This window comes from Furipterus horrens, unplaced genomic scaffold (assembly GCF_987537825.1).
Source record: "Furipterus horrens unplaced genomic scaffold, mFurHor1.1.pri manual_scaffold_8, whole genome shotgun sequence".
In the NCBI taxonomy this organism is placed as follows: domain Eukaryota; kingdom Metazoa; phylum Chordata; class Mammalia; order Chiroptera; family Furipteridae; genus Furipterus; species Furipterus horrens.
The window spans coordinates 52,669,693-52,694,722 of NW_028327178.1; the positions used below are offsets into that span (position 1 = coordinate 52,669,693).

At 37.8% G+C, this 25,030-nt stretch overlaps 1 protein-coding gene across 6 annotated transcripts in view; it reads right to left on the minus strand.

The window, feature by feature from the left end:
* The window catches only part of PIEZO2 (piezo type mechanosensitive ion channel component 2), a 641,878-nt gene that overhangs the window by 32,807 nt on the left and 584,041 nt on the right, over window positions 1-25,030 (minus strand). For 2 of the 6 annotated variants that reach the window (XM_090285823.1, XM_090285822.1), the window contains 6 exons: window positions 20,438-20,497; window positions 14,246-14,412; window positions 12,348-12,514; window positions 3,142-3,301; window positions 2,804-3,054; window positions 2,176-2,434 (listed from right to left, as the gene is read on the minus strand). In XM_090285823.1, coding sequence (XP_090141949.1) covers window positions 2,176-2,434; window positions 2,804-3,054; window positions 3,142-3,301; window positions 12,348-12,514; window positions 14,246-14,412; window positions 20,438-20,497 — 1,064 coding nt within the window. Of the gene's footprint in view, window positions 1-2,175; window positions 2,435-2,803; window positions 3,302-5,807; window positions 5,976-12,347; window positions 12,515-14,245; window positions 14,413-20,437; window positions 20,498-25,030 lie in introns of all 6 variants that reach the window. The other 4 variants (XM_090285818.1, XM_090285820.1, XM_090285819.1 and 1 more) reach the window with 4 other exon arrangements.

A 25,030-nucleotide genomic window follows, 5' to 3' on the forward strand; every position in this document is an offset into this window, starting at 1 on the left:
TCCACTTCCATTCTGTATAAAAACCTGCAAAAACACAAATCTGATCTAGTCATGACCCTCTTTAAATCCTTCACTACAAAGGGAATAAGTCCTGAGTATAAACCCTGTTGACATTCCCAAGCTCCTTCCACTGTGCTCTCCACTCAGGTCTGCCTTCCAGCCATCCTAAGCCAGCTGTCATTATTGGCACTTGCCAGCTTGTCTTATGCCTTTGTTTCTTAGCATGGGTTATTCCCAATGACTGGCACTCCCTTTGCTTTTCACCTTTTGGTGACTTTACACTCATCCCTGAAGACTCAGCTCTAAGTTCTCTTAAACTGAGAAGTCACTGTGGCATCTAACCTCTCTCCACCCCACTAGGCTGCATGGGTCACAGCACCCATCTAACCCTGTTCAGTCTCCAATGTGGTTTTGTATCAATTGTAGGGCAATTCTTATTTCCATCATTTCCATTTGTCACATCAGTCTGGGAGCTATTGAGAAACAGAAATAGCTTTTTTTCTTAAAAAAAAAACTTATCTCTGTATTCTCACGCATAGTGTTTGGATTTTGGTATATAGTCCACATTGTGCAGTAAATTAACATTAACTTAAATTTCCCACTTCTTCGCTCCTCAAAATGGAGTTGCCAAATTTAACTTAACTGAGAAGATTTTAGTTTTTAAGGTAAAAGCTATATATAAGTAGCTCTTGTTCCCTTCTCCACATTCTCAGTACCTGCTCTTACTTTACTCCTAGGTGAGAAACTCCCTCCCACACAGGTATTAGAGAATGTGTCCATTCTCTAAATAAGGAGTCATTTATGTCCTGGATCACAAAGTAATGTAATGAAAGTAATATTTAAGAACAATTCTTTTGGTAAGATTGTGATGGGCAGGCTAATTAAAGTAATAAATATATATTTGCCTTTACCTCTTTTATTTTTATTATGAAAATAAGATACATGACATTGATACTTTAATATTTTTATATATAACTTTCTCTTAATTTCACTGTTGAATTATTTATAAACCCGCAAAATTTCTAGACTCTAATGGCACATCCATCTTGAGCACTATTCTTTAAGAAGTAATTAGCTTTAAGAATTAAGTACCATTGTTAGTGAAAATTTTTTCCTTAAGAGCCAGTTAAGAAAATAGTCTTCTACATAGAGCTCCCTTTTCTCTTCCTTCCTTCCTTTCTTTCTTCCTTCCTTCCTTTTCTTTTCTTTCTTTCTCTCTCTTTCTCTTCTTTCTTTCTTTCTGTCTTTCTTTTTCTTTCTTTTTTTCTTATCCTCACCTGAGGAAATTTTTCATTTTCTCAGTTTGAGAGAGGGAGAGAGAGAGAGAGAGAAAGAGAGAACATCGATGTGAGAGAGAAACATTGATCAATTGCCTTCTTGCACGTGTCCTAACTGGGGATTGAACCCACAACTTGGGTAATTGCCCTGACTGGGAATCAAACCCACAATCTTTCTGTCTAAGGGACAACACTCCAATCAACTGAGACACACACCAGTCAAGGCCCTTTTATTTTCAATTTTATGGTTGTCATGGGAATTTCTGATCTTCAGTATATTTAATAGGGCAGGGTAGAAAAACAGGTACAATTCAGCAGTTTCTTTTTTTCCCTCACCTGTGATAAAAATGGGCTGGAAATTCTCCCTTCTTTTATTCAGATTTTAAGTGGGTTATTATATAACTTTGTGTTTTGATGTGTGGAAACTGGCCTAAGTTTAAAAATGGGATATATTCTTGTTGCATCAAACTATATTCAATGTGCTTACTTTATTGTTTAATTCAGTATCCATTCATGGAACATCCACAGGTCTCAAGGCACTATGCTTGGTTCTGCATAGAACTGTTATTATCTCAGCGGTTAATATCACCAGACAGACAACCAGGTTTCAGGAGTCCACCCCACCTCTCACCATCTGGATGACTTTGGTCCAATTATTTCACCTTATTAAACTGGTTACTTATCTATTAAATGGAAATGGTATTAGCACCTATCTTGTGTGAGGTGTGAAATGTAAGAAAACATATAAAGTAACCAGCACTAGATAACAGTTATAGTCATTTGCCTATCTAAGAATATCCATCTAACTGATTGTTCTGTGTGAAACTGATATTCAGGGCAGGCCAACCTAGAGTGAATGCCTGAAGCAACCTACAGGAAGCTTCCATCCAAAGCCTACCTCTGTGTAGACAATGGCCATCATCCAGAACCGTCTACTGGGCCTAGGGACAGACAGCATGGCCCAGAGGAAGATCAGAATGGGGAGCACAAGGGTGATCACAGAGGCAGAGACCATGTGGTTGAGGATGATCACAAAATAGCACACCATTTCTGAGCGGGCCACCAGGGTGTTGTACATGGCATAAAACAAGAGCAAGAACCGGGGCTGCCCAACGTAGAATTTCTCTGACTCTTCAAGTTCATCATCGTGGAACATCCTGTTAGGAAAAAAATGACAACAAATTTGTCTTAATTTCTCCAAATTACTGATGTCCATTTTGCTTGACCCTTCTTATCCTTTACCCCTTCCTTTGTCCCCAAATTAATTGTAAAAAAAAAACCCAATATTATGTTACAGAAAGAAATGACAGTTCTTGCTAGATTTACCATTCAGTGATAAGTACTGAAGTCTGGTTTGTATTTGCAGTATGAGGAATAATGAAAACTGCATCTGTTTGCTTAAATATGTAGGTGGGCACTTTTAACACGTGAGTTTCTCTAAATACAACCATAGCATGCATGTGGAAGCACTGACCCCTAGATGCGCAACCTCTAGATGCGCCTTCAATCTGCCCTCAGGCTCTTACTTGTTCACCAGCAGCTCGCTGGCTGTTAGCTCGTGAGTCAGGGGTGGTAAAATGCTGGACTCCAGCCTGTCGGAACGGCTGTCATCGGGGCTGACTGCCATGTGGCTCGGGCTTGCAGAGTCATCCCGCGAGCCGAAGGATAGGCGCTCAAAGCTGACCGCCTTGCTGTAAGACGGCGGGACCTCCACGTCGCCCTCCTCGGTGGAAGACTGCGGCAACTCAGTGTCTGGGGTGAGGCCGGCCTCTTCGGACTCCTCAGTTTCCTCAACTTCCTCTGCTTCTTCCTCCCCTTCCTCCTTTGGCCTCTCTGGTCCATGGAGCCCCATGTCCACCTCGGCCTCACTGCCTCCGTCATCAGTGTCCTGGACGCCCACTTCCTCATACTGTTCAGCGTCCATGTCTTGCTTGGCCTCCACCTCATCCTGCTCAGCCTCCACTTCCTCTATGGTTTCCGTGGTCCCCTGGCGCGAATACAGCATGGTACACTGCGTGGGCTCGCTGTCAGGAGAAAGGGATGGGCACAGACCCTTGTCTTAGCATCTAGCTCCTGAGAATCCTCTCAGACTCTCAAGACACCTTCTTAGTACTCCCAAATAAAAACATCAAGGCATGTGAGAAAATTAAAAACCACATTTCCCCTTCCTGCATTCCACTGGCTTTGCTCCTTTGAGATATTCATATCTGGTCTGCAGACTGCAAACAGCACCCTCTTACATGCAAAAGCTGATGGTACACACACCTGGTTGAAAACCAGTGCAAGTAACATGGTTCACGAGTTACTAAACCCAACTGTCCATGGAGGTTTTAAAAATGATATCAAGATTCACAGCCATGGGTTCCAGTGTTATCTCCAAGTCAAGACAGCAGAGCATACCTACCATTATATATATTTTAAAGCAGGTTGCATATGGAAATGAGAAGCCTCGCCAGTTTGGGTCTGTTGTTGTTAACCAAGATAAATTCTACTCTCAATCCTATGCAAATGATCCATTCAGATCCAGAAGAAGATGATAAAAATGATAAAATATTGGCTAAACAACTGCATGCTTTACAGAAAAAATGGTACACTTCTATCATATTTGTTCCTGATCCCTGTTTTTCCATCCTTTGCTTTTTCTTATTACATTTGAGCTTTTACTATCTCTAGCTCCTAACCATCTCCCACTGAGCTCTTTGTCTGCACATGGAAATACCCACCATTTTCTCTTCCCCAATGTAATCTCTCCTTGGGGCTGCTTGCTCTGCCCTCTCTCTCCTCCCAGCTACTTCCACTGATTTTCTTCTGCCAGCTCCCCTTCTAGTATACACTTCTTATCAGCTCTCTACCCTTATCTTCACTCTCTCTTTTTGACACCCTGTTCTTTTCTCTTGCATCCTCTTCTTCTTTCATGTTTTATCTTCTAACTTTCCCTGCCAGTTCCACACAGAAAAAGTTGGAAATAAAAATAGAACTTCCACACCAGTGAAATTCATGGCATGCATTTTAATATCGTCTACCTCAGACACATCCATCCCCCAAAGGGCAGAGGGACAAAAATTATCTGGAGATGTGGAATCTGTGAATATAGAATTACAAGTTGTTAGATTCTGAAATATGCACTATTACCTGAAGGGCATATGTGGGCAGCTAGGATTCATAAACACTGAGATTCTCAAAGGCACAGATTGTATCAATTTTTTTTGTCATCAACACCAGTGTAGGCATGCCAATGAATAAATGAATGAATAAATGAGACTTGGCTGAGCCTTAAGGATGAAAAATCAGATTTGCATGAGTTTTTGGTACCTGCTCAGGTGTTTAATATTCCCAGGGCTTTGGCCCTAACCATGCACATCATGTAGAAAGCTCTCAGAATGACAAGCCAAATTGGCTATTTGCTAAAACTTACCTCAAAGAGACATAGCCTTCCAAGAGGCCATGAAATTGACTGATCATCTCAGGGAATTTCAGACCACTGGAACCAATTCCGTACCAGTCCTAACTTTTAATTACATTTTATCCAATTATGGAATGCTCTCTATGGTTTTGAATCTGGTCTGTCCCCAAAGGGATTCAACAAATCCTGGTACCTCCAGGAATCAACAAAGTGGAATAGCATAGCATGTGTCTGCCAGAGGACATCTCAAATGGCCAAGGCATTCCCATCATTGCCAGGCTCTAACATACTGCAGCACTATATTAAGATATGTAGTTTTCAGAAAACAGAAGTTAAGTACCCAAAATTGATATGCCAAAATTGAAATTTGTTTTGGATTGGGGTATTTTGGTGTCAGGATAAGCACAATGTAGCTGATGCTTCTGTGCCCGTTGACCATTCAAAAGCAACTCAAAAAAGAGCTTTTGGATTTTTTACAAATAATTTCATTTATAAATGATTATTATTTTATGGTAGGATTTAATGAGAAAATTTAAGCCCAGAATAACTTTTTCCAAACAAAACCAGTTATAATCTACTGCATAATAATATTCTTTTAAAAAATCAATGGTAAAATATATTCTGGATTTTATGTCAGTTGTTCATATAAAATGTGGACAGATTTATTCCATATCAGAAAATGACCATATGTGGCAAATTCTCAGATTTTTTTCCTACTGCATATATCTTTTGATGAGATCATGAGAAAAAATTTTCTAAGTTTCCTGACACATTTTTCCCTGTGAGGACTGCCAACATGAGCTCTCAATCAAGGAGGAAACATGCTTAATTCTTTGAAAGTGAAAAGAGTTAAATACTTACAAAATGGAGGAATGGAGGACAATGTTTATAATAAGGGTTTTTAAGAATCTTCTAACAGACAAAAACTAAAGAGCAGTTAGTTTACTAGACTACTGTTCTGAGAACAATTTATCGTGTCCCAGGAAGGGTGGCGTTATGCTTTGGTTATTCATGCAAAGTCTCAAAAAAAAAAAAAGAAAACATACATCACACGAACTTATATTTGCAATGACATAAGGAGGGAAATATGATAAAATTACAGAACAAAGCATGCACAAGTTAAGCACCTTGATGCTAAACTGCCACTGTCAGCAGATGAGGAAGACATATCCAAGCTGAGCATTTTACGGAGCCTAGGTCGAGCCCGCTCACTTGTTTTAGGAACAGTTTCTGGTCCATCTAAATCATCAAGGGTAGATTGCCTTGAGAACAGCATGGTTGCTTCAGTGTAGCAGCTAGCAGCGCAAACAGTTACAGAGACACAGTGTTAAAACACCAGTGGTAAATCAGTTTACACATGGATCAATTGACCAACACACTGCCATGCAGCAAACCACACGTGACACCAATACCACTGACAATGATGACCACCACAGCAGGGCTCAAGGACAGGGAAGGACCTGTTTGGCAGGAAATTAAATACAATAGTACTGGGTTTTAAAAATATGTATTGGCTAGTGATAAATTATGAAATGTCACTCTCTGGGTGGGACATGGAAATAGAATAATTTTAAGTCCTGACACTTCTCTCAGAGAGTATTCGTATCATTATAACTTGGCAAATTAGATTTTTTTTTAATTGAGAAAAATATGCTTTATTTGGAGCTCCCAGAGTTTGTTGAGAGCATTTTGTAACCAAATTGCTTAAGCAGAAATATCTGCTCATGTGTAATTTATATTAAAGATTTCAATTTTTTTTTTTAACAGTCTCCAAAATGAGAGAGGAAAGCTCAGGGATAACCACAACAAACTGAATTTTCCACCACATTTTTCGAGTGATATTCAGTGAAGCCAAACCAGATGCCTTGCATGTGGAAGAGATGCTGGTTTGATATGCAACTGGATATAAACCAACATCAAAAAAGAGAGAGAAATAAAATGGCACAAAGAAAAAAACAAAGGCAGTCTAGCAATGGCAGGGTCATTTTGTCTGTTAACTTTTTATTTTGCCTAATGAATTTTATCTCCTGGATCATATTTTAGGTCTTGATGGATATCATTAGGATGAGAACCCATTGGCTAACAATCTCAGCTCCTGAGATTGGGCTCCTCAGTCCAATGAAACAACAGCTGAGTAAAGAATGATAGTAGATTCAGGACTGGGTGGTGCTACTGAAGGAGAAGAAGCAAATAGAGTTATGACACATAGTTTCAGTTCAGACGTATAGCTTAGCTCCAAAGAGCCTTTGAAGGTGGTTACTAGAATATGGATCTTCCAACCTGAACACTAATGACTTGGCTGACCCAGGAGAGCAGGCCTTTGTAACAACAGCATGGCTGATTCCCCAGCTGACACTGTTACGCTGAACATCTTCATCAAGTGATCACAGTATACTATACTATACTATATGCCCAACCTCACAGCCAGATGCCTTCAATCAATGATTGTGAGACAGCAATGGACACCATTCAGGCTGTAACAACCTATGGGGGTTGAGGAGCAGGGAATTTGAATAACTCACTCATGGACCAGCTAAAGGGCTTTTCAGGTTTCAGGTGCTTTAGCACAACCCATGAGTGCTCCAGTGGGGCCATTCAGCTGTGTGAATCACAGCTACATGGCCAAGAGAGTACAGCAATGAGAGAGGTAAGCATGTAAGCAATCAGATGGTCTCTAATGAGGACACAGGGTGCTGATTTTAAAAAGATGGCCATAATTCCTTTAGATGTCACCATGTCCTGAACGAAATGAAGAGATGACGAGATAAACTGAAAACAGATGGAACATTGAGCTTGCATCTCCTCCAGATGGACATTAACTGGCTATTGAGTATTAGATAAGTCAGTTCCCCCCTTTGTGGTCCAATTTCATCATTCATGAGATGAGGAAACAGGATCTTTGAATTCTTGTATTTCATTTCATAGTTTTAGAGGTATAACCCCATGGCCTTTTTGGAGTTTCAGGCAGAAAGACCAGGTGCACCCTCTCTTGTAGCACTGCTCAGGTTTTCTGCATAAGGACCACTGTTCTAATCCCTATTTAACTGGTTAATTCTTGGGTTGAGTTCTACCATCCCATTAACCCACCTTCAGACCCCACACAGTGGGGTTATTTGGAGTGTGACCAATTTATTGTCTAATCCAGGACAGTTTTAAATATATAAGAAAGAGGGTAGAGCTGTATAAAAATAGACCAGGAGGATATACCTAAATGGATGGTTGTTACTTGCAGCATCACACAGCAACCTGTGGGTAACATCTCTTAAATAATAATCAGTCCCTGAATATCTAGGAATGCTCCTTAGGATGCCACTAGTGCTTCTTGCAGGAATTTAAACCAATGCATTTTCTGGGAAAGTAGATAATTTATGATTTTACAATTGCTATTTTACATCTGGATTTGAGGGAAATCATGACTATTCTATTAAGTCAAAGGGAACACAAATTCACTTGGTAGGTTCCCACCCAAACCTGGTCTACTGTAAGCCCAAGGTAAAGATAGGTGACATGCATCCAGGGCAGGAACTGTGATAGGTAGGATGACTCCACCCAGGCTGGGTCTTCTGCAAAGGGGGAAGGGCCACATTGAGCATGTGAGTCCCTACTTGAGGATGACACTAGACCCTGCCCAATGACACAGGTATTGAGAGCACTTCTATACTCAGAATACCTTCTAGGGATGGTGACTGCCTTTACAGCAATCAGCAGGGCTTCCTATACTCTAGTGTAGATGGATGATTGAAGATTTGAAAGTTTCTAAAAGCAAAAAAACTAGGAATGCAGCTCAGCCATGAACAAAGGGGCAAATATATAAAATCATTTCTTAACCACAGACATAGACATACCAGACCCCACTACACTTCCCCTTTCCTTAGGTTGACAATAAAGAGTAAAAATTAATTTTAAAGGTTCTGTTTTTTTTTTTTTTTTTACTAGTAAATGTATTGATTGGTTGACCATTTTAAAATTTGGGGGTTATTTTGACAGTGTTTGTTAAAATCAATTCATGGATTTAAATATCTTCTACCTCACAATTTTTTATTATGAATATAGTAGTTTTATACTTATAATTTTGTGTCAGATTTAAGGGCAGGTATTTGGTTCTATTTTAAACAATTCTTCTCTCCTTTTTCTTCTCCTATTTTACCACTTTGAACTTGTGATTTACAATTTTAGTTAGTTTCTTAATTGGATAGATTGTCAATTATTGTGCAGTTAAAAGTTACTAATACAGGAATTATGTATGTTTATTTTATAGAAAATTTATTTTCAACTTCCTTTCTAATATTCTCTTTGCTGCCTTTGATTTGTATGATTCAGAGTTTGGTTCTGGAGCAGTTATTTTGAAGCCAGGTTCATATATGGTATTCAGGAGGCTTGTAAAATCTTTAAAACTTTTTTGGAAAAAAATTGTATTTTTATGCACTTTTCCCTTTGGGAGACAATACATAGCTTCATGGAATTTCAAAAGAGGTTCATGGAAAAAACGTTACTAACTGCTGTCACTGTCATTGCAAATTAATGAAGAAAGGTTAGTCCATCCATTTTCCCTTTTACTTGTCAAGCTCAGGGATCTAAGTAAAAACGACAACAAAAATCTCTGTATTTTGAAGCAAGGCAAGAAAGGAGGTTAAAAAAATCATTTAAAAATTATAAATCACTTTATGGGGCATAATATTTTTTGAAGAACACATGCTTCTATGTAACAACCAAATTATATATTATGCGTGTATATAATTGTATTCTTAGCTCTGTGGGAGGAAATATTCCCAGTTAAATACACACATAACTTCCAGTTAAGATAAAGAGAGCTACCAGAAGCCTTTTATTTTGGAATTCAGAAAAAGTAAAAAATACTTTGCCTCAGACCCTATTCAATATACACAGAGCAGTGCTGTCCAAAGCTGAGTGTAGTGGAAAAATTGTATATGGTATGCACAAACAAATCAATAAATCAAAGTAATATATTTTGGAAAATATGCACCTGGAGTGTCTCAGCATTTTTCTTCTCCATTCTTTCATTTAAAAAATGGTTATTTGGCCATGAATTGGTTATAAAGTGGGTGAATTTGGAAATTTTTAGATTCCCCAGTTCATTTCCATTCATCATGTAACTGGGAAGTAACACTAATCAGTATCTTGAATATTCACTATATTCAGATAAATCTTGCTTCCTGTGCCTCCCTGCTGACACAACTGACCACTTCTGCAAAGATATCCATGTAGTCTCCCTTTATTATAAAAGGTACAGCTGCCATAAATATGTAAGAGTGTGGGTAAACTGGAGGTAAAAGTGGACTTTCAGTTTTATCATGAAAATAAACTAAAGAGAAAATAATTCAGTTTAAAAAATTGATCTATAGATACAGAGAAAATTGTTGCAAGAACACATTTGAGAAACTTAATAGTTTCCAAATAGGACAGATTTTATGACTTGCAAAAAAAAAACACCCCACAACAACATATATATGTGTGTGTGTGTGTGTGTGTGTATCAATGACTTTTGTCTCAATGGAGTCTGTCATAGGAGACTGAATCTCCCCTTTCAAAACTGCTGATTGTGGGGAGCTTTACAGGAAGACACACAAGGAGACACTGTCAGCACTCACTGATGCAAGAACATAATACTACTTTAAATTTTGTAACTGATGTTACCAATGATTTCAGAAATTAATTATTGAGAAATGTGTGTGCTTGGGTAGAAAGAGAATTAAAAATTAAGTTTTATTACCATACACAACGTTCTAATAACGAATTATTTTATTCTAAGAATTAAAAGCATCTTAAACAGCATTTCATTTAGCAAATAAACGTTTTTACCTTGAAACTCCTAAGAGTTTCTGTCCTATGTTTCTTCTGTAACAAAAACATATAATAGCTGAGATATCTATTCCTTTGGAACTTTTAAATAAGAAAAGATTATTCCTAAATTAAAGGAAAAAAAATTTATTATTCCTCAAAGAACTTTAAAAGAATCAATACCGAATTTCAGGGGACTGGAGGGGTCATACTGATGAAAAATTTTATATGTATAAATATCAAACTTAAACCAATATATGTTTAAATGCATATATTTTTAAAAAGTAAAAATGAGGTTTTAGCATATATACCATTTTAAAACTTAAGTTTTTTTTACTATATATATATATATATATATAATATCTTTCCATACCAATTTAGATCTGCATTAAATAAATTACTAAAATAAAGAATAAAGAATAGGCACAACAGGAGAAGCTAAAACATAGCAATTTGGCAACAGCTAAAAATAGCACTTCGAGGTAAACTTTTTTACCCACCTCTCCCATTCAGGTTGTAATTACAACTTCTAGTTATCTATTTTGGGGTTGGTATTTCGGTATTGATAAAATAGCCTTGGTTCCTTCCCCTCTCATCTTGTAGCATATTCAGTATTTGTGAAGGACAAATAGTTCACTAGAGCTTGGGGCCTTGTTCAGCATATGAAGTATGACTGGGAGTAATCCAGGAGCCTCTAAACCAGCAGTGAGAATGCAGCCAATTTCTGATGTCCTTATACAGCTAATCCTGTGACTGAGTCTTTTCTTCCCAGGCTCAAACCCCTTAGAATTGACTTATCTTTATGTGTCTATCCCAGAATTAAACCCAGGGCCTGGCATGGAATAGGTCCTTTTTAATATGTTTAATAAAAACAGGAAATACATGAAAGTCCTCAGCGATGCAACTCTTTACCTATGAAGATGGACACAAGGTGTAACTCATTCAGTCTAGCTAATTACCTTTGGCATGTCATTTTTCTCCTAACACAGGATTTCTGCTTTAACTTGAAAGTTAAATCTGTATAGTTGATAGCAGCTATGCAGAATACTGGAATGCAAAGAATTTATAGGTTTTTCTGGGATAGGCCATAAGAAAGACAGGTCAATTCTCAAAGTTGGCTGGAGTGCAGAAAAGCCAATGAGAGGCAGCACACCATATGGTGGATGAGAGGTTGGATTCTGCGCTGAACTATTCTAGATAGTTTTGGATCCTAAGTCTGCTTATATATACTTTCGAGCTGTGTGACTTTGGATAAGTTACTTAACCTCTCTGTAACTGAAATGGGGATGATAACATTATGCATCTCCTAGGATAAACTGAGGTAACCCACACACAGTACTTAGTGCTGGCTCATGGAGAATGATCACTGCATGGTCCCTGTTGTGAGACAATGCATGTGATCACACAATTCTGGGAAGATGGACTTTTATTATAAATCATAAAGTAACAATTCTGAGAGAAAAATATCAAAGATAGCAACAGATGGTAGAAGGTTCTAGTTTAGAAGATACTTTGTGGAATGGCATTTTTACAAGGAATTAAAGATGCAGCCATTGACACAAATGGTAATTTTTGTCATTGGGAAGGTTCATTCTTACTGGCCTCCAGCTTGGAAAACACTATCCTGTGCCTATGAATCACATAAGTGTTTCTAATAAGTTTTTGTTGATACCTGATTTTATCTGGCTCAGTATAGGGGAGGAAAATATTACTTTAGTTTTGCTGTGTATGTGGAGATATCCTGAATAGGGTGGCGATCCATATAAGTTCTGATTATCTTTCACCTCTTACATTCATTTCTCATATTGATGAAGTCCACCTCTTTTACCTTTGTCAAAACCAACTCTATTGTTTAGAACATGAAATACCTGGAGATACTGTCATGTGAATCTAAGCTATCCATCCTGTGGGCTGTCTGTGCACCTGAAGCAGCACCAGGACGATCGTCAATTGTGTCCAGTCCAGACTCTCTGGAAAGGTTCATGATGTGGTTCTGATAGTACATGTGGATGCTTTCCCGAGTGGGAACGTTGCCCTGTAGCGAAGGAGACATTGCCACAGTTCTTACTTGCCTCTGCAGCCACCTGGTATTGCTCAATACTGACAACTCTCAGCTATCATGCACACCTTGAGTAGATTAACACAATGCTAGTGAAGTTGGGGATTGATGTCAATTCATGGAATTAATGATGTCCAATATTACTGAGTAATACTAAATAAGAAATACTTCTTGTCTGTGGATGAAGGTGGTCAAAAGGTACAAACTTCCAGTTATAAACTAAATAAGTCACGGGAATGTAAGGTATAGCATTGTCACTATAGGTAATAATACTGCATTGTATATGGGAGTCCCTCCTTATTTGTAGGGGATACATTTCAAGGCCACCAGTGGATGCCTGAAACAATGGATAGTACTGAACACTATATATACTATGTTTTTTCCTATATATACTTATGATAAAGTTTAATTTATAAATTAGGCATACTAAAGAGATTAATAACAATAACTAATAATAAGTTAGAACAGCTATAACAATATACTCTAATACAAGTTATGTGAATGTGGTCTTTACATTTTAGCAAACTAGCACAGGTATTTTCTTTTTTTTTAATTTCTTCACAATTTCACCATTAGAAGATTCATTCTTACCATAGATCTAAGCAACCTCCATGTATGATTTTTTCTTTCCTTATTAAATCAACAACTTTAACCTTTACACATAAAAGAAGCACTTTACGGCTTCACTTCGGCATATCTGAATTGCCAGCATCACTGCTCTTGCACTTTGGGCCATTATTGAGTAAAATTAGGGTGACTTGGACACAAATACTGTGATACCAATGAAGTGGATCTGATAACCTATTCAGATATTAAGTACTACCAAGTGGGGAGCTTATACAGTGTGGAGATGCTAGACAAAGGGATGGTTCACATCCTAGGGTGGGGTGAAGAAGGATGGCCTGAGATTTCATCATACTACTAAGAGGGCCTGCAATTTAAAACTTATGAATTGTTAATTTCTGGAATTTTTCATTTAATATTTTTGAATTATAATTGACCAAGGGTAGATCACAAATTGAAAAACCATGGATAAGGGGAGACTACTGTATTGGAAAGTTGTTTAAAAATTTACAAGAAAAAAAATTGTAACTATGTGTGCTAAAATGTTAAGTAGACTTATAGTGGTGATTGTTTCATAATATATGTAAATACTGAATCATTATGCTGCACACTTGAAACTAATATAATGTTATATGTCAATTATTTTTCAATAAAAAATTTAAAAAAGAAATCCCTTCTTATACATAATCTTGTAGCTAGGTATAAGTGTATATAATAGTAACTTTTCTGGAAATGAACTATTATTTTTAAATATATTGTATAAACCTTATGTGACTATATTTTGCTGCTCTGTATATATCCTAACTTTTCCAATGAGAATTTTCAGATCAAATTTCTCATACTAAACAACAAAATCCTTTATGAGACATGGTAGAATCAATGCACCTGCAAATTCCGATAAGGCTAGGGGATAGAATGAATAAGCTGGACGCTATTCCAGGACTCTGTGTGCATGTGTGTGTGTGTCCAATTTTAATTCTGAGCATGAAACAGATTTAAATATACAGAAAAATAAAGGAGTTATGTAAAGATGGTCTGGAAAGAAAGAATTTTGTCTTTTCCTACTTGGAGTTCTTGATATTGAGTTTCACAATCTTTATAATGTGGGTAGAAACAAACAAAAAATTATTCCAAGAGTGTTACCTTTTTAATTTCTCTGGTCAGCATGCATCTTTCAATTCTCAAAACTGTAGATATATCAATATGCTCCCTTGAAATGGAGTTAAGCCAAGCTGTGAAACTATCCACTGTTGCCAGAAAGAGGACCCAGGTAAATTTCAAAATATTAAATATCCTCTTGATGATATTATCTAGGAGGAAGGAAAAAAAAACCAAAGTTTTAAAGGAACGAAATGTCACTGACCATTCTGCTGTGCATAGCACAGTGATATTTTGCCAAAGGCAGGCATGTTTTTAGCCCTCTATAGCCATGTAGTGTGAGCACGTGGCCCTCAGCGAGACAGGGGGAGGGGAGGCCCACCGCAGTACAGGAAGCTACCACTGAGTTTATACGTGCAGTGCCAGCCTCCAAATGGAGCCAGACAGAATTGTTAACCTTTGGTTAAAACATTGGTCAGAATAGATTCATATACAGATAATAGGTTTGATTAAAAGTAGAGAATGTATTCAAAGATATGTCTGTTATTGATGAAGGAATAGAAGCAGTCTGTATTTATCCAGGCAACTGGATCCTATAATACTTTTTCTATAAGTTTCTTCTTAAGTAATAATAGTTGTTAGAAAAAATTCTGTTGATTCAGTAAAAACTTTATATTTCCTACTGCAGTTGCATTTTAGTCAAATCATCTTAAAGCTATTCTGCAAAGAGGTCAGTACATATACTAAGAGTTTATATCTATACCACTGAAATATTGTTATTCTTAATTAAACTGAGTGTGCTAACTACAAAATGCTGCATGCACATGGGATCAATGCTCCCCAAAGCAACAGAAGCTGTGATATGCATGATGTACTTGACTCCTCTTCCTTATCTGCAGCTGTGACTTGAGGATCCCGGGATGCTGCCTGGTGTGGCAGCTCAGCTCCGATTGCCACTGTGTCCCTGATGCTGTCTCAGGGCAGCACATGCCTCTCCAGTGCCCTCAGAGAATTCAGCATGAGCTACCTGATCACTGATCTTGTTTAAGGAGATTCCATAGCTGGTTTGCTCACATAAGCCAATAGCTTCTCAACTGGTATACAAGGAACCTTTCAAGACATGTCACCAAATTTTGATCAATGTGTACATTTATTAAATTTGGCATTAAAAAATTAGTTTTATTAAGTATTTCAAACCTTGATTACAATAAAGCATAGTGAACATGTTTATTAAAAATAAACACCACTACTAAGAAAACAACTTGTATCTCTCACCATTCCATTACCAAAAAGAAGAAAACCAGATTCAAGTGTCATAGCAAAATTTTAACGAATTTATAGTTAATGATTATAGTTTGGAATTAGTTTAAAATCATTAAGATAGCATGTAGAAAAGGGATAAGCCTTTATGATCTTGTACAGGGGTCAACAGACATTTTTCTGGACAAGGCCTGATAGTAAATATTTTTGACTTTCCAGGCCACACTGTCTCTATTGCAACTAACCACTGCTGTTGTAGTGTGTACACAACTGTGGACAATGAATGAATTGTCTATGAATAGGCATGAGTGGGTTGCCAATAAAACTTTATTTACAGAATTTAATAATTTTCATAGCTCATGAAATACTCTTCTTATATTTTTTTAACCATTAAAAATGTAAAAGTCATCCTTAGCTAACAAGCCATATGAAAACAGGTTGCAGGTGGGTTTTGGCCCAGGGGTTATATAGTTTCTGGACCTCAAAACTAGAATAATTACCTATCACCATTGTGTGACTCACCCCTGCTCTCCATCAATCCTCTCTCTCTACTTTAATTCTTATACCACAGTGTGAATCAAAGTTTACCTTTGTAATTGTAAAAAAAAAAAGATTATTTGTGAATTAGCAGCCTAGGAGGAAGGCAGACTTTCTCTCAGGTAAATATTTACTCCTTTCAAAATGAAAACCATTAGAGGAAGCTTGGTTTTATGTAGGATGGCCTCCAGACAGAGACCAGATGGGCAAGAGAGATGAAGAAGAGTTTAGCAGTTCTACTGACTAGAGTAACAAGAACCTCGGAGTGGCCATCTGGTAACTGGGGAAGAAAACTGGGAATCTGGAAAAGGAGTTGGAGGATAATTAAATGAAAAGGGCTTGGAGGGACAGGGCCCCAAGCCACAGATGGCTATGACGCCAGATCCCAGATTTACTTTCAGGTGAGAGCCCTGCTGAGGTGGCTGATGGCTGACTTTCCCTTTGAAGAGTTTCTGCTGTGCAGTCACTGCCTTCCAATATACCCCCAAACCTCAGTGAAATTGTGTCACACCTATCAGCCTTATATGTTAGGAAGTAGGGAGATGAGAAAGTAACCTTCATTGAGCGAAGAAGCCCAGGAAGGGAGCAATTGTTTCATAAAGCAAAATTGAAGTGAGTTGCTACAGATTCCATAGAAGAGCACTTATGAGCCAGAGAGCCCTGGAAACACCTCTACTCCTCTTTCCATCCCACACTTCTGTTTCTGTTTTGATCTTGAGCAAAGCATACATTTCCCACAGTAGTTTGGATAGAACCTTTAGCCATTTTATGTGCACATCAAAGGCAAGTTTGATTCCTGAGGACTGAAGGACTTTAGGTTAGTTACAACTATTAATAAATATTAGCAACATCATATATATATATATATATATATATATATATAATTTATTTGATTGCTTATTTATTTATTTATTTTTAGAGAGAGGGGAAAGGAGAAAGAGAAAGAGAGAAACATCTCTGTGTGGTTGCCTCTCACTCACGCCCCCAACTGGGGACCTGACGTGCAACCTAGTAATGTGCCCTGACTGGGAATTGAACCAGCGACACTTGGTTCACAGGCCAACTCTCAATCCACTGAGCCACAGCAGCCAGGGCTTATATTTTTGAAAACTTATTTTCTTCTCATATTCACAGTTATTTCCTTGGAAGTGGTACAGATAAATGTAATTCTTTCACAGTTTTGCTTATGGTGGTCTTTGATGTTTAAACTAAAATTTCTGTGCTATATAACACGCATTTTATTAACTTGGGTGATCAGAAACTAACATGTGAAATTAAACTTTTTATTTTGACTTATTTTTAAATCATAGTGGCAGTAGGGATAATCTCTAAGAGCACCAACTCTGGGTTCAGGCTCCTCGGGTTCAAATTCTAATTCTACCTCTTAGTGGTCATGTAAACTTTGAAAAGTTAGCTAATCTTTCTCTGCCTCAGTTTCTTAACTGTTAAATGGGAAAGAGGGTTTTTGAGGGTGTTAAACAAGTAAATATACCTAAAGCTCTTGGAAAAGTGCCTGGAAAAGGAGATGTGCAATCTAAAGGGTTAGTTACTGTTATTGTACAAGGCTTTACAGCAATAATAGAACACATGGTTCTACATACATGCGTGTAAATTATCTGGAAATGGAGGCCAGGTTTAAGAATTGGGCCACTGAGGGTATTAGCTAGCTTTCCAAAGTCTCACTTTGAGCCAGCAGATGGCATCCTTGGAACTATCTGTGTCCAAAATAAAGAGCCTGAAAATCTTCCCTGCGGATAAGTAATGTACATAGGAATTCCAATCTAGTGCAATTGAGGAAACAGCATTTTTCTAGAACTAGAGAGGCATTTGAGTTCATTTCATTTGGAGAATTTTGTTTTACCTTTTTTTAAACCCCTGCATGGAGAAATTGTCATCCCGATTACATACTATGTGAAGCCCAAATAGCACCATGACTGGACTGGGAGTTAGGAGACAGGGTTTCTGTCCCTGACTGTAGCCATGGCATTCTGAGCACACTCTTTGGGATTTGGTTTTCCCACATAAAGTGAGGAAGTTGGCCCAAGCTTCCAGAGTACCTCTCATTTCCCCAATTCTACTAACCTCTCACTTAACTTTCTTTCTGTGCCCTTTAAAATTAATTGTCAATAGTTCTTTTGCCCCTATTCTGAGGGTTTCTATGAGACATTTATAATTTGCTCCCCCACACTCCCTTTTATAGGAACTTGCATAAAATAATTTACAAACCTACTCTAATCCAACATTTAATCCAACAGTGCAAGGGGAAGATATAGTTTTAGGAGTCACTTTGTAATTTTACTAGAGATGAGAGTTCGAAGGACACTGATTACACAGGGAACAATTTTTAACATAATTCCTGCTGAGTTTGATTTCTCAGCTGTTTTAGAATTAAATAGGCATGCTGATTTCAAAACTGCAGTTAGTTTTCTTTTATCATGTTAAGTTTTTCTCTACAGCTTATTTAATATGACCACCCGAGGCTGGATTGAGCCTGAATTGAGGGATGCACTAGTGCTCTCCTATTGGCTGAGAGCAAACCTCCCCTGACTGGGGAGTTTTGGGGGATGATCTTGGAGATCAGCAACAGGTTCATACTTGTCTAGGTTATTCAATTACACAGGAGACAGTGTGGTGAGAGGGTGTGTGCTGCTCTGTAGAATGTATCATATTCCGAAGTGCAGTCTGAGTTCTTGTCTGTATACAAGGAGTTAGCAGAATTTATTTTTTTATTTACATAATACTTATTTCCTTTCCTTCAGATCATGTCTGCCTCTGCTATTACTTGTTGTAAGTGACTAAACAACCCTGATTCGTTTTGTTATATCTGTTGCAGTTTCGCCATTCCCAAAGGACAAACATCAGCGCACTTGTCAGGCAAACCTATTTTGCATATTTTAAAGTAAAACTTGGTGATCAAGATAAATCTTGGGCCCCTCACAAGGTGTGCAAGCAATGTGTCAAGCGTTTATGGATGTGGACGAAGGGAACACGTGATAAATTGCCATTTGGTATACCTATGGTTTGGTGAGAGCCCAGAGATCATTCAAGTGACTGTTACTTTTGTATAGTGAAAACATCAGAATATAACAAGAAAAATAAATGTAAAATAGAGTATCCTACTCTATCATCAGCTATACGCCCAGTGCCTCATTCAGCTGAAATCCCAGTGCCAGTTTTCATTGAACTACCTACCCTCTTTCAAAACACAGGAGTATGGGGAAGAACCAAGTGACAGCAATGATGAAGATTTTGAAATTGAAGATGACTCAGTTTGTAAGGCATTTGATCAGCCTGAGTTGAATGATTTGGCATGAGATTTGGGACTATCCAAAAATGCTTCAAACTCCTAGCATCAAGACTGCATGAGAAAAAGTTGCTTTAAAAAGGAACAAAGGTATCCTACTTTTGATCAAGAGAAAGTGCATTTCTGTAGTACTTTTGAAGTGATGGTGGCTTTGTGTATAACATACATGGTTTAATGGAGGGGTTGGGAATTCCAATATAGAATACAACTGAATGGTGACTGTTCATTGATAGCTCAAAGTGGAGTTTGAAGTGTGTCTTCCTCCACAATGGCAATTTATCTGGTGCAGTCCCAACTGGCCATTCAGTTTGTTTTCATGAAGAATATGAAGACATAAAGAGAGTCATTGATCTGTTGCAATATCACAAGCACAATTGGATCATCTGTGTTGACCTTCAAATGGTCTGCTTCCTTCTTGGTCAGCAACACAGATACACCAAGTATCCCTGTTTTCTGTGTATGTGGGACAGCAGAGCTCATAAGAAGCATTGGGTGGAGTCGAATTGGCCTCCAAGGTCTGACCTCAAACCTGGTGATCCAAATATTCTCCATGAGCCACTTGTTGACAGAAAGAACATTCTGTTCTCACCTCTGCACATAAAACTGGGTCTCATGAAGCAATTTGTTAAAGCTTTGCCAACTGAAGGAGACTGTTTCAAGTATCTCATTTTGGCATTTCCTGGCCTGTCATTTGAAAAGGTAAAATTCCTTAATATGTATATTTGGTAGCAGAGCTTTACCATGTGTACACCATTTGACTTACAGTAACAATATATAGCCTTTATATGAATAAAATAACTCTAAATAAACAGTACATTCAGCTAATGTTTTCTTTATTTTCCTTTGTATGTACATTTTGTATGATTTTTGGGACAAAAGGAGGGTATCCTGTACCTTAAAAAGTTGACAAGATAGAGAAAAACTGGGACCCATTTGGATTCAGATGCCAAAAGTTAGTCAAAAACAAGTGTCAGGTCTAACACAGTGAAAATTGTGTTCCCCAGTGTTACTTAGTCATTGTCCAGAAACAGTATTTGATTAGCTATTTTTAGGAAGCCTTTCATCACATAAATATCTGGGCAAGTAACATTTTCAAGTTTCTTCTAGCCCATTCATAATTGTCTTTATTTTATTACCTGGTCCATCTGATTTCTTTTTGATGGGCTCATCCTCTCGGTCTTCCCACAACACAGGACCTGCCAAGTGTGTTCAATAAACACCAGTTAGATTCGTTTAGGGTATATTAAACGCCAACACTACTCTTCTGGATTAAAATGTTTTATAATTAAATTTAGGATATTTTGCCAATTTTAAGAGTTCCTGGCAAAAAGCTGTAAGAATTCATAACATTCAGGTTCTCTTCCCTTTAGGACAAATATCACGGATATCAGTGGCAATAAACTGCAATCTTCTGGCCCCATCTTTCCTGCTTCCTGTTTTCAAGTGGCCTGCAATTTCAGAATGGTTTCTATATTTTTAATAGTTGAAAAAAATCTAAAAATTTTATGCTCATGAAAATTATGTAAAATTAAAATTTCAATGGAGCACAGCCAGTCCCATTTATTTATGTATTATTGGTGGCTGCTTTCACCCTTCAGTGGGAGACTTGAGTTGCAAAGCTCAAAATATTTACTACCTGGCCCTATACAAGTTTACTGACTCTTGATATGTACTATGAAAATTTAATTTTAAATACCTTGGGGTAATGTTACAAACATTACAGAGTTTCATTTTATTTTCTAGTCTCTTATTTAAAACTAAGGTAGTCAGATCTAATAAGTGCAAATAAAAAGTTCTTCATAAGGAAAGGCAGGGCTGTGATCCAGCCCAGGCAGCAGTGTGGTGACTCCGTTTAGCTGTCCTGGAGCTCCAGCATATTGCACGAGGATACAGGATATAGGATATCCAAATACAGGATAACCAATTAAATTTTAATTTGAGACAAACAAAAAATATTTTTTATTTTGCATATGTAAGTGCTATGTGATATATCCAAAGTATTAAGCTAAAATCAATATTTGTTGTTTATCTAAAAATTTCAAATTTAAGTGGGTTTCTCTTATTTTATCCAGTAACCCTATCAAAGACCATTAATGATATGACTCCAGTTAATCTTCCCAAACTTCTTTTCTTTTTTTAAATAATTTATTTGTTTGTTTGTTTATTTATTTTTAGAGAGGGGGGGAAAGAAGATAGAGAGGGAGGAAAACATCACTGTGTGGTTGCCTCTCACTCGCGCCCCCAACTGGGGATCTGACGTGCAACCTAGTCATGTGCCCTGACTGGGAATTGAACCAGCGACACTTGGCTCTCAGGCCAATGATCAATCCACTGAGCCATAGCAGCCAGGTTCCCAAACTTATTTTCTACTATTCTGTTTCACATTCTATTTTTACCAGCTAAGCTGACTTGTTCTCTGTTTTTCATACATTGTCTTGTTTTCTTCTGCTAGAATGCCAGGATCTATTCAATTCAACCACTATTTTTTTCCAAGAAGTATTACATTCCTTTGCACCCTTAACTATAAGCCATCTTTTCTCCTCTGGTCCCACACTATTTTATCTATACTTATACTTTAAATGAAATTTTGCAGTAATTGGGGTTCCCTTCCTTTCCCCCTATACTTGTGTTCCCTACTGGTTAAGAGAGAAGAATGCCTATTATGACTTCTAGACCCACCACTCACTGTATGGCAGAGTGATCTTAGTCAAGTTACTTCATCCTCTGGACCCCATTTCCTCATCTGTAGGGCAGGGAGAATAAAATGCCTTGGACTGTTGTGATGATCGAATGAGTTACGGCATAGAAAGCACAACAGCATCTGGCACTACAGGACAGAATCAATGAGCTTTATCTGTCTAGAAGTTCTCCAGAAGAGATGACACCTTGTAGCAAGATGGTGTTGAATAAATCTTTATTAAATAATTAAATAAAAATGTATTTCAGTTTCAGTATCTTTGAACTATTGCTGCCTTTGATTTATAGGCAAATGGTGGTGCATCTGCACATAAAATAATCATCATCATATAGAGTAATGAAATATTTACAGGATGATTAAAGAACACATTTTCAGAGTGGTCAAATAATTTTGGAAGAACAAATGTCTGAGAATAGCAAACACAACTGAAGAAAAGAAAGGGGGTGGTGAGAAGAGTGTGCAACACTAACTAGCTCTGTAGCTGCTGGACTCAAAAATATATGGGTATAATATTGATAATATTGTAGTAACTATGTATGATGCCAGGTTGGTACTTGAAATAACAGAGGGAACACTTTGTAAAGTATTTGTCAAACCACTATGCTGTACACTTGAAACTAATAGAAAATAATAGTGAATGTAAACTGTAATTGAAAAAAATTAAAACATTAAAAAATCTTTAAAAATCCCAAACAAATAAACAAACAAAAATATATGACATTGGCATGCAGCTAGATGTTTCAGTATAGAGTCCAAAAACATACCTGAAAGTAAATTAAAGCATGATATTGACAAAAGTAGCATTTAAATTTAATAGAAAAAGGAAGAATAATTTACTAAGTAGGGTTAACATAACTGTCTATTGACCTAAAAGTAAACAAAGTAGATCTCTACCTTGTAGAAAATAAAAACTTCAAAATGTAAATAAAATTATAAGGAAATATAGGAAAATATTAGCATAATATTGGGGTGATTTTCTTAAGCAAAATGGAAACCTAGAAATGGCAAAAAGAAATTTAGACCTACATGACATCAGAAAAAATTTAAAATTGTTTAGACAATATATTATACACTAAATCAAAAGATAAGCATTGGGGAGAAACAAGATGGCGGAAGAGTAAGTGGAAGCTACACCAACCTCCTCCCAGAACTAGTCTGGATTTACAACTTAATTTTGGAGAAATCATCTGGAATAACCAACTGAACACTAGCTGGAAAGAAGTCTTTTAACCGCGGAAAGACAGAAAAGGCTGCTACATCACAACGTGACCGGTAGGAAGTGTGGAGACATGGAAGGGCTGGCTGGGCTCACGTGGGTGGCAGCTGAAGGGACTGAGAAACAGCTTAGCAGCCAGGGGTTCCCCCTGAGAAGGGCAGGATCTGAAACCCCAGCTGAGCTTCCCAGCCTACAGCAACAGAGTGGAAACTAAAATAGTATCCAGCTGTGAAAAGCAAAAAGCCACAGGGTTTCTTGCTAGCCGGAGAGAAACAGCTGGAGAAAAAGAGCTCTTAAGTGGATCACATACAAAAATATTTTGGCCCCCACTTACCCTGGGCTTGAGCTGAGGGAAAGCAGAGAGGACTAGAGATGCTTGGGGAGTTTGGTGTGGTGGCTTTGAAGGGAGAACTAGGGAAGCAGCCAACCAGGTCCCACTGCTGACTCATACCCAGTGCTGCAGGCAGATCATTCCCCCCCACTCCAAGTGGCGTCAGCCTGAGGGGAAGCAAAAGCCCAGCCTACAGGAATTAAGCTGCCACACCCACGGTCCTTAAGCCTGACGGCTAATCAGAGATTGAATAGATTAACAACTAAAGAAGTCAGACAAAGGCAGTAGATCCCTGGAAGTCTCCAACAGGCTGCCTAGACCCTGACTGGTACATGATCTGACACCACCAGGGGCAGATCCAGGAAGTGCAGATCATTCTAAGAAGCACCAACAAATAATAGGAGTCACAAAAATGGGGAGACAGAGAAACAACCCCCCATCGAAAGGAAAGGTAGAACCCCCAGAAAGAGTGCTAAATGAAATAGAGGGGAGCAAACTATCAGATATGGAATTGAAAGCATGGATTATGGAGAAGATCAATGAGCTCAGCGGAAACTACAAAGAACTCCAGGAAAACTACAAGGAACTTCAGAAAAACTACAAGGAACTTACTGAGAATTACACCAGCATGAAAAAGGACATAGAAGCTATCAATAAGAGCCAGGAGGAAGTGAAAAATACGACCTCTGAATTGAAGAACACAATAGAAGGAATTAAAAGCAGGCTAGTGGAAGCAGAATATCAGATCAGCGAGCTGGAAGACAATGTAGAAAAAAACTCCCAGACAGTGCAACAAAATGAAAAAAAGACTGAACAAGACTGAAGAGGCTCTAAGACAGCTGCAGGACAACATGAAACATAATAATATCCGTATCATAGGAATTCCAGAAGGAGAAGAAGAAGAGCAAGGGATAGAAAACCTCTTTGAAAAACTAATGACAGTAAACTTCCCTCACATGAGGAGAGAAAGAGTCACGCAAGTCCAGGAAGCACAGAGGGTTCCAATGAAGATGAATCCCAACAGGCCCACTTCAAGACGCATTATAATTAAAATGCCAACATTCAAAGACAAAGAGAGAATCCTAAAACCAGCAAGAGAGAAACAACTAATAATATACAAGGGAGCTCCAATAAGGCTATCATCAGATTTCTCAACAGAAACACTACAAGCCAGAAGGGAATGGCAAAAAATATTCCAAGCTATGAAAAACAAAGGCCTACAACCAAGAATACTCTACCCAGCAAGACTCTCATTCAAAATGGAAGGTGAAATAAGGAGTTTCCAAGACAAAACAAAGCTAAAAGAATACATCTTCACCAAACCAGCATTGCAAGAGATGCTAAAGGGTCTGCTTTAAGAAGATGAAGAAACAGAGAGAGACAGAGAGGAACACGAGTACAAAGGGGGAAAATGACAATGAATAAGTACTGAAAGAAAGAAGGAACTTCTACCATTTGCAACAACATGGATGAAACTAGAGAGA